Source organism: Centruroides sculpturatus, unplaced genomic scaffold (assembly GCF_000671375.1).
Source record: "Centruroides sculpturatus isolate CEXI.00-Female unplaced genomic scaffold, Cexi_2.0 scaffold1153, whole genome shotgun sequence".
Lineage (NCBI taxonomy): Eukaryota > Metazoa > Arthropoda > Arachnida > Scorpiones > Buthidae > Centruroides > Centruroides sculpturatus.
In genome coordinates this window covers 270,051-280,265 of record NW_019385436.1, presented here as the reverse complement: position 1 = coordinate 280,265, position 10,215 = coordinate 270,051, and the positions used below count along the sequence as shown (strand labels likewise).

General features: G+C 32.6%; 1 protein-coding gene across 2 annotated transcripts; it reads right to left on the bottom strand.

Moving 5' to 3' along the window:
- Positions 1-26: 26 nt before the first annotated feature.
- On the bottom strand, positions 27-10,203 carry LOC111638982 (alpha-tocopherol transfer protein-like). 2 transcript variants are annotated; one of them, XM_023384758.1, is made up of 5 exons: positions 9,978-10,203; positions 6,315-6,433; positions 1,522-1,624; positions 760-1,002; positions 27-325 (listed from the first exon to the last, which is right to left on the bottom strand). In XM_023384758.1, exons 3-5 carry the CDS (start codon positions 1,616-1,618, stop codon positions 117-119), a joined length of 549 nt encoding a protein of 182 aa, XP_023240526.1. In that variant the 5' UTR covers positions 1,619-1,624; positions 6,315-6,433; positions 9,978-10,203; the 3' UTR covers positions 27-116. The 2 variants fall into 2 exon arrangements, with proteins under 2 accessions (XP_023240526.1, XP_023240527.1); XM_023384759.1 differs by lacking the exons at positions 6,315-6,433; positions 9,978-10,203 and adding an exon at positions 5,160-5,566.
- Positions 10,204-10,215: the final 12 nt, after the last annotated feature.

Below are 10,215 nucleotides of genomic sequence, written 5' to 3'. Positions count from 1 at the left end.
AAATACTGAATATAAATGGGGTTTGCTTACAAAATTCTCGCGGGCAAAGCCGCGGGTAACATCTAATCTAATTATATAATTAAGTAAATGTGTAGAAATAAATTTATTTATGTTAATTATAAATTACTTACAAGGATAAAAGTCACCAGTGAACTGATGATTCTAGGTGTAAAATGATAGAAATGAGTCAAGGATAAACCCGCTGAATCAATAATACAAACAATTTTTCTTTCTTGAGTTCTGTGAAAATTTAACTGAAAATCCATTACAAGCATTATTTCACGCAACATCTCAATACCACTTGCAACAGACGTATCCCAATTACCTGTAAATGAAATTGTACATTCAGTTATCGAAATTTATTTAAATAATCTGCCTTCTTTACTTTCCCGGCTGTTATATATAATAGAAAAAAAGTATGGCGATCAGTCAAAATATCACCCTAATAATTTTAAAATTTTTGGACTCAAGAACTACTATATCTTTAAATTTAATAAGAATAGTAAAATTTTACTTTATACTTTTACAAAATATTTATAATATAATTTACATTTCGTAAAACATAAATATGCAAGAGGGAATCGAATTTCGGTTCTATTTCAAGTGCTCCTGATACCAAAAAAAGTAAAAATGTAAACGTATGTACTGGAATTGCATGGAATTTTTATTAATAACCAAAATTCAAACCGAATCGTTACTAAAATTTTTCGTAAATTTTTCTTCCGAAGTTGTGAAAAAATAAAGAAAATTTCTACTTACGAAATTTGTAAACATAAATGTAACTTCCATTCTGATCGAGTTTTGGTAAAAACTGCATCATATTCATGTCTAAAACATGACTCAACTTGGAAGGAAGAAGATTCTTAAAGTATTGGGGATATTCTATTCTAACTTTGAAGTAATTTTTAAGTAACTGGAGAGATCTTTCAATATCATACTTTCTAGCACGAAGAAAACCAAGAAGAAAAATATCATCCATTTGAAATTTAAATCCTTGATCTCCTGTTGAAATCAGAAAGAAAATATCATCATTAGTTTATAATATTTGTTAATTACGAAGTAAAATTTAATAAAATGTTTAAAACTTAATTTAAATGATACGTTATTTATTATGTTAAGTACAAAACAGCTTTACAACAATTAATATTAAAATTATTTAATTTGTTAATGAATGTGTTAATGGTATTAAATTAATAACCTCTTTCTCTACTAGATTTTATAATTGTTAGTTTAAAATGTTATCGTTTGTTTTATAAATAACCACTACAGTAAAAAAAAATCTGTTATTCAACTGTAAATATTGCTACTGTGTTGACAGGAAGTGAAAATCTTACTGCACTTCCTCTCTGACAGTCGTTCTGTGTTGCTGCACTTCCTATCGTAATCGCAAGAGGAAGTATCACGTAGAATCATACAGACAGCTTTAAAGTCGTGATTATCAACTTAGCTACTTTTCAATGCAACAAGCAGGTTGATAAAATGATACATTATATTTAATAAGTAGTAAACATCTGTACTTACTGATAACCTTTTTGAAATCTTTTAACGCGTTTTCATCCCAAGAGAATTCTTCTTTCTCTTCCTTAAATATTGAATTTTCTATGCTTATTTCACTCATATTTTACTGAAAGTTTAAAAGAATTGTTACTACTTAGAACACACGGTTTTAATTATATTTAATTTCTATTGAATCCAATTCCTAATGAAGAGCGAAGAAGTATAAATCCTTGAAGTAAAAAATTGTATTTCTATCTTTAAATATATAATTTAAAATGTAAATGAAGTATAAGCAATTATATGCTAATTGGTATTAATTAAATCTTTGTAAATAATAATTATATAAATGTATTAAAAGTAAAATAACATTTGCAAAACTTCCAATTGTAAATTGTAGTGTAAGTAATCACCTATCCGACTAAAAAAACATTTATATAAATTATATTTCTGAATGAATTTTCAATATTATTTGTAAATGAAAGCACTTATTTGTGACTAAATATTATATTTACAGCAGATATTTAAGCTTGAATAAAAGTGAAATTATAATTTATCTTTTTAAATATATTTTAAAGTAATATTTTATATGCTGTACTGCGTTAATATAAGAACATATCTCGTTCCTTTAAATGTTCTATATATCGAAATCTCATAGTTAGGGACGATCATTTGCATTATTTCTTATAGTAGAAAAGTTGAGCCAAATTTCAATTAATATACTCATATTTTCCAGTTAACAGAAGTGATACAAAGCACTGATTTATTTATTACCAATTAATTGTTTAGAGAGGAAACTTATGAAAATTGTCTGTCTAGTTTTAAAAGTAAAAAATAATCACTTATTTTTATTATATATATACAGATGTTCCACATAATCTTTGTCAGAGTGATACATTTAAAGCCTGAAATAAAGAAAGGCCTTACACCAAAAATCATGCTGCATGATCATTCACACTGAACGAAAGTATTAAGAAGGTTGTTGCTCTACTGTCACAGTTCTGTTGGTGACTCAGTTGTCGATACTGTCTATTAGTTGACGTGGAGAAAGTTTCAAAGTTCACTGTTGATGTTCTCGACGTGCAGTCGTTGCCCTTGAAGTGACGTCAGTCCAGGTGGTGGAGCTGTGTCCGTTGCATTGTCCTCGTTGGGACTGAATCAGCTGGGACTTGCATGCCGAAAAGTTCACAAAGTTCAATATAAACTAAGTTCGAAGTTGCAGAATCGAATGATGCAAAAAGCTGTGGAACTGACTGCTCTCTCCCTCAAACATTGTTTTTTTTTTTTTTTTTTCCATGGCGAGCTTTTGCTTCTTCGCCTATTTAAAACACGCAGGATTTCTAATGCTGCTGCTCCCTAAATATTTGATTTGCGGCGAGACTTTTTTTTCTCAAAGTGCCCTATTCTAATTCTAGGAAGTAGTGCGGATGGATGAATCGGTAGAGGTATGCGACTTCGTGAATGCACTTTTGATCGTGTCGGTATATCTTCTATGGACATGCTTGGTCCTCCTATCAAGGAAATGATAATTAACAAAGCCCGAATCCAGCTTGCAAGAACGCCCAAGCTGGCCCGCAACGTCGATCCTTGATTCTCGTCTTCCCTTTGATTTACTTCTTCTGGTGTGTCTACGTCCGGACCGTCTTGAAACTCCGATGTGGAAGGTTGTTCTGGATAAGGTTCGGTTCCCCACTGTTTCCACGTTGACTCTTCTAATTTCATCTTGACATCCTTCCCTGGGTCAGGTCTTCGGTCCCTCTCGGGGATTCCTGATCGGATAAATCGGACCCGTAACGCAGGATCAACTTCGGTGTCGATCTCGGGGAATGAGAGTCGCTCTTCTTCTTGATTTTGTCTTTTCGGTTTCCCTCGAGGTTTACAGCTTGAACAAAAATGAACAATTTTTCCATTCTGCAACGTAATTTTCTCATTTGTATAATCAAGAATGAGGCCTTTTTACTTTATGAGATCTCTCCCGAGGATCCCTTTACACGGAGCGGTGATTTCTGATCGGACGATTTTGCATGATCTGGAGAACTTGTGTCTTCTAAACATAAAAATAGGGACAGTCATACCTATGGTTGAAATAGAATCTCCATTCGGACCGTCTATCTTCCTTCGTTGTCCAAATTTTACCGGGGCCTTTCCTTTTACTTTATTGGTAACCTCGTTTGACAAAACTGTGTCCTTAAACTTGGGATCTATTCGAAATTTGACTGAAACATTATTGACATACCCCAGGATGATGGGTTGCTTCTTCAGTTGAGTCCTAGTGGTTCTAATAGGCCTAATGCCTCTCCACTTTTCCTCCTCTCCGAATGAGGAATCCGGCTTGTTGTTGTCTATCCGTTGACTCTGTGCTGATGACCTATTTCGTCTTAGACGAGGGTAGGAAATCGGACAACAGTCGTTTCTTTTATCTAGCTGGTCTTTCCTAAGTGAGGACGACTTGCTTGATAATTCAGCTACTCGGGATCGAAGTTCCTCGATAGCGGCGGTTATTGTTTCCCAATCCTCTGCAGATTTTCCTGTATCCGGTTTGACTTCTTTAATAGGTCGGATTTTAAAACCGGGCTGTGCCGTCAAAGTTTCTATACTTTCTTCACTAATTGCTGCTGTAAGTGCGTCATCAAATGTCGTCGGTTCACGTGACATGACTCGCTGTCGGATGCGCATGTTGATCCCATTTAAAAATTGAGCCTTAAATCTTTCGTCTAATTCTTTATCCTGTATGCGCTTAATCATTGCGGTCTCCGCTGCATCTGCTCCCTCTTGCTTTATCTCAATTTCGGTAGCAAGGGCTAATCGCGCTGCGTATATGTCTGTACAGTACATCTTCCTCCGGCTTTTGTACACATGCGTAAAACTTATGAACTCGAAGGTAAAAAGAAACTTTTTCAAAACGCTCCAGCATAATACGCTTAAATTGCTCAAAATCCTCAATGTCTTTGATTCGTCTATCGTTTCTGACGAATTCCCGAGCTATTCCCGTAAGTCTAAGCTTTGCTACTGACAACATTTGCGTTCTCGTCCATCCTGACAATTTTGCCACATCCACCAACGAGTCGAAAAACTCGCTAATGCCGGGACCTTCTGCTTGTCCCGCGAAAGCAGGCAGTAAAGGAACTAAACTACCTAATTCTCCTAACGTTGCGCGAGGATTTTCGCCTTTCATCTCTATGCGACTATATCCTAGTCCTTCTATGCTCCAATGAATAAAATTTGAAAAACCTGTTTACGGCGGACAAAAACTTGTCTGAGCCGAACCTGTCTAAAACGGACAAACCTGTCGAAAGCCTGGAAGTTGGCTTCACCCCACTCCTAACACCAGTGTGAGATAAGCAGTGGGCCACGGGTTAATCCCACAATGACCATTTACTCTGCACGAACTCGTCAAGCCCGATCTCGGCGTCGTCAGATGACTAGGAAGGCAAAAAGTGAGTGGGGTGTGCGTTGGTAAGTTGGCAGGTGCTGTTTAGACAGGAGACAGGTCAACAGAATAGCAAGCATTTATTAATTAACACAACTAAGTTACAAGAATACTAAAGCTAAATGCGATTATATTAAAGTATTTACAGAAATTGGCAACTACGTTCTCAGCTATGTCGCTGTCCTAGTTTCTAGTTTAGAGAGAGAGCGCGTTTATAAAATCTACCCCTAAATACCTCTAGGTGGAAGGGAGAGTTAGCGAACGTCGTCTGTATGGTATGGTGTGGTGTCTTCTATGTTTTCTTTGACGGGATCACAGTCCTTGGCGTGGAGATCGACGAACACAAGTACTAAGTGTGCGGACGCGCCCTGAGCTTCCGGTAATCTCCCCTTTTATATCTTTTCGTGCGAGAGCTGACACGTCATCGACTCTTGTTGACGATGAAGGTGCATTCTTCACACTTATGTGTAATCTATCTCTAATTCCAAAAAATAGAAAGAACGTGCAATATATATGTAAACTTGAAACTTCGAATAAACAACCTCTAGCATGCCTTTGAAAACATTGTTATTGATTTCTTGAAGCAGAGACAAAAAGTCTAGACTGTACCATTCATCACAACATAGTACTAGCATGGGCTATTCATAAAAATCATCCTAAAGTTGCCATCCATCCATTGAACATTAATCTTTTTCATTAAGTATTTAAAAATTATAAAGGCTATATATATTTATGTTAAATACCTGCATGTTACAGCACTTAGTTTAGTTTAAGCGAAACGAAAGGTCTTCTATAAGGCATAACTACTTTCACAAATGCATATATAAAGCACGACGCTAATCATAGTCGTCGTATTATATTTATTTGATTAATTTTACAAAGTAAAGTAAAATTAACCTTTTGTAATTAAACGTTTCAAATTCTGTACATTTTATATAAATTTAAAAATGTTTTAATTGAGGTCCAGCCATCCTTCAGCTGTCATAGAGATATCTGAATTGTAACCACAAGGTCAGCAACTACTCACCAGAATACACAACTTGATAAATGTACGAGTAGTTTCAGTTTATTTTATTTTAATAATTTAAAATAAATTAATACCAAATATTCATCAAAAGTTTAACCCCTTTTATAGACAAAAAACTTAAATTTAATTTGGTTCTATACCTGAGATACTTGAGCCTAAAATATTTATAGTGTTACTTTCCATTATGCACGATAAATAGAAAAGTAAAACGTTCATGGTGTTTACACTTCTAAACGATAACTAAACTATATTAATAAACAAAAACATTTTAAAAATCCAACATATATTTTCTCATTTATATACTTTTACGTAATATGAAATATAAAAATAGATATAGAGGAAATGTTAAGATGCAGTATTTACCTTGAAAAGTGGAGTAAAAAAGTGTTGTGTAACAGGACTAGAATAATTAATTATTCTGATATAAAGTTGCTGCGCGGTTTATCAGGCTTCCTTAGTTGTTTTTAGTAGAAATAACATTACTGAAATAAAATAAAATTTCGGTGTAATATTCAAATTTGCACACTTCATATGTAATTCAATATGGTTCTACGTCAATATGGTTCAAGAAACATTTGGTTTTGAAATATTCTTAGTGTTTGTGTCTGTTTGTTTTCCTTCAAGCGTTATATAACCCGAACTGCGGGTGTGCATTGAATCAATGAGATATACCTTTATATTCTGTTGTTTATAGTTTCACATATATCAATTAATTAAATTGTAAAATATTAAAACACATTTGTTTAAAAAAGGGCGTGCACGCATGGCTGTTGGCATTTTCCTTTTCTTTATTACATTATTACAAATTATGTTTAGTTATAGCACAATATTGTATTAAATTTATAAGATTACAGTTCAAGTTACACACTTTTTTACTGGTTGTAGAATATTTAGTTTTTATATTAATTAAATATGCTTTTTTTTAAACAGTTTTTAAAGGAATTTGGTCAAGCATGCACTCTTACAATATTGTTTTTTAACCTTACTTCACTATCATTACAATACAGAACCGGTCTTTCGTTTTTATTTAGAAGATTGAGAAATTACCGGATTTTTACAATATTTATGCAGTACATTTAAAAAAAATTACAAATTATTAAAAATCGCCTATTTTTTTAGTATTTCTCAGTTGTTATTACATAAATTTACAAGTTTTTGACAATTAACTATTATCTACATATAACTATTTTAAATGCGTTTACAGTTAATTGTTTACTATTCGTATTATTAACATAATTTTTAAATATAATTAATAGACTTGGGGCTAATCTGACGTCAACATTTTTTCTATTTCTTCACTTATTTCTTCGTATAACCCTTTTGTGTACGGGAAAGCTGTGAATTTTATCGTTGACTTTCTGTTCTTTATTTGCATGTTTTTCTTTTTTTTTTTTTGTATTTTCTCTTCCCATAATTCTAAGTAGCCTGTTCGCATGAATTTCTTTCTAAAAAGCCTAAATTTTAATTTGTTTTTGCCTCATTTTATTATTATATCTAAATAGCTTATTTCAGTTGTGTTATTTTTTCTATTGTCATGTCAGTCTCTTTATATATTGTGATGATATCATTAACATAGCTTCTATAAAATTTAATTCTCTTCATTCTACTAATCTATATATATAAAAATGATTGTATGTGTGTGTCTGTTCGTCCTTCATGCATTACCACGCCGTTTATCCGATTGCCGTGAAACTTTGAGAAGTCATTTAATACACTCCAGCAAAAGTTTCTGGCATTTATCCTACGATAGATGGCGCGCGTTTACACGAGCATTCGAGCACTGTGTGTTCGATCGATTTCAAATTGTGAAGACCATTTCCTCCTTCAAAAAAAATCTCTATATATGCATTTGTGAACTGTTATTTACGATATTTGTAATAATTTTTGTTTAATCACTTTATTTCAACTTTTTTTTGCTAATTATGTATTCGCTCGAACTTCGTTAAAACCTTAACTGTACCCCGAACAACAACCGAAGTTGTAGGAAGAAATTCGCGTATTTTACCGATCTAGGTATCCCCCCTTTTCCAAATTTTAATATCGACTCAAAATAATTTAAAAAGACAAATTACAATAAAACGGTTTATTATCCAACTATCAGAAATTTCACAACATGCCAAGGAAGAGAGGAAGGAGCAATTAAATAATTAAAATAATAAAGGATTAAAAATATATATATATAAATGGGGAATATCGCACTTCTGACAATCGCTGCAAGTGTGTGGGCTAAATTTGGAGAATCCGTGCTTCTCGCATGAACAACTGTATAAAAACCTTCTGATTTATTCGTGTATGCACCAGACGGAAAAACAAAAAATATCGTCTATCTACAAACACTCCAATAAATAAATAAAATTAAAACGACACTTTGAAATGTTTTCCGGATGAAAATGAATAATAATGATAATAAGTTTCAGTAAAAATTATAAAATGTAAATTGAATTTTATCATAACTAATTTGCTTGAATTTTCTTTCTTCTGAGATCGCAGCAATGCGCGACGGATAAGCTAGTGGCTTTATAAATTTCTTTCATAACTAATTCTGCTAATTTTGGTCTTATCACAGATCCCATACTTATGTCGTGTGTTTGTGTATAATATTTATCTTCTATGACGAAATAGAATATGGCGGAAAACGCTACTTGATCGCCGAGATTTCCAGGATTAAACAGAAAAATGATAATCGATGCAAAACAAAACTATCAATGTGTGAATTTAATAAAAGCAATGATAAGACGTATAAGAGGGAAATATGGCACGAAATAAGACTTATAAGAGTGGAAGAGATGCCAACTTCCCCTCTTATATATCTACAAATAATATATAAACAGGTTTCACTTTATCCCGCCATATAAACATTTTATTTTCTTTTGAAGGTTTAAATTAATACTTAAGTAGAATTAATGTGACAAGCAAGTTGACAATAATGTAATAGCCCCTCGTTATGTCTCGCGACGTCATTATACCCCGATATAACGAAAATATTTATATAATAATACATACACTTGCTATTATATATAAACTAAAAATTATTTTCGTATTTGTTTTCATATTATTAAAAATCAAAATCGTTGTTTAATTATGCATTGACGTCAAAGTGAATTGCCTCATTTATTACACCATAAAAAAACTAGTTATAAAAATAAATATTGGTTATACTTCTGGTTTTTTATTAATGAAAAAAAGCTTCTCATGTACAGGTACAGTATCTAATAATATTTTCCAGAGTCGTATACAGTTAATAAAATAAAAACTATTCCATGTGTGGCTAAGATTAATAAATATTTTGTTTTAATTTACTATCTTCTTTCTGATATTTTGACTGTTATAAAACTTATATTTAGTAATTCTTCACTATGTTTCTACCCTTTGATGTTTAAATATATGCATAATTAATTAGTTACAAGCATGTTTTAATTCTAACACGACGTCATTTTAAACTACCCTTTTCTATTGGACAATATATCCAAATATAATTCTGTTTACGCAATTAATATTCTTTACTCTTTCACGTAACGAAAGGTAAGTAGGCAATTTAATTTTTATTACGTTCGGTTACAAGGTGTAAATTTGTACAATTCAGCAATTATTATTATGCATTTCGTACACATTAACAAATTATTACAATTATTAGAAAAATATATTATATAAGTTATATAAAAGTTATGGTATTGTGTATTTAAAATATCCTACAACTGCTTAATACAAAACTTTATTATAGCTATAATAATAATAACTAAATATATTTATGAAAATTATTTGATAAATTACATTTGTAATCATCACACTACTATATGAAAGCACAAAAACAGATTTTCCTCTAAGTTATTAATAAAATTAAAGCTGTAAACAGTCAATATTTTCATCTGTTATTGTAAGGTTTGCCGACGTTGAGGGGGAAAAAGTCTATCTCGCGTCAGAATGAGCCTAAGGGAAACCGCGTATGTAGGCAGTGGCGAAGGAGGCAAATGATGCACAAGTGTTTTACAAGATAAAACCCGTTTATTTGTTCGAATTCATGCTTACATCGATATAGGATAATTCCAAAATCTCCTGGGAACGGCGAAAGTTCGTGATCTCGGTTGCAGTTCGGGCGGACGAGAAGGATATCCGGACGAAGCAGAAGTTCGTCGTTTCGTTGCGGTGTCCTCGGTGAGCGGCGGATGCACAACACAAATTTAATCACCACTGTAGGGTTAATCCGGAGGAGACTCTTCTTCGACCTTGAAGTTCCGATTTTTATAGTTTTTCCCCCACTGTTCGC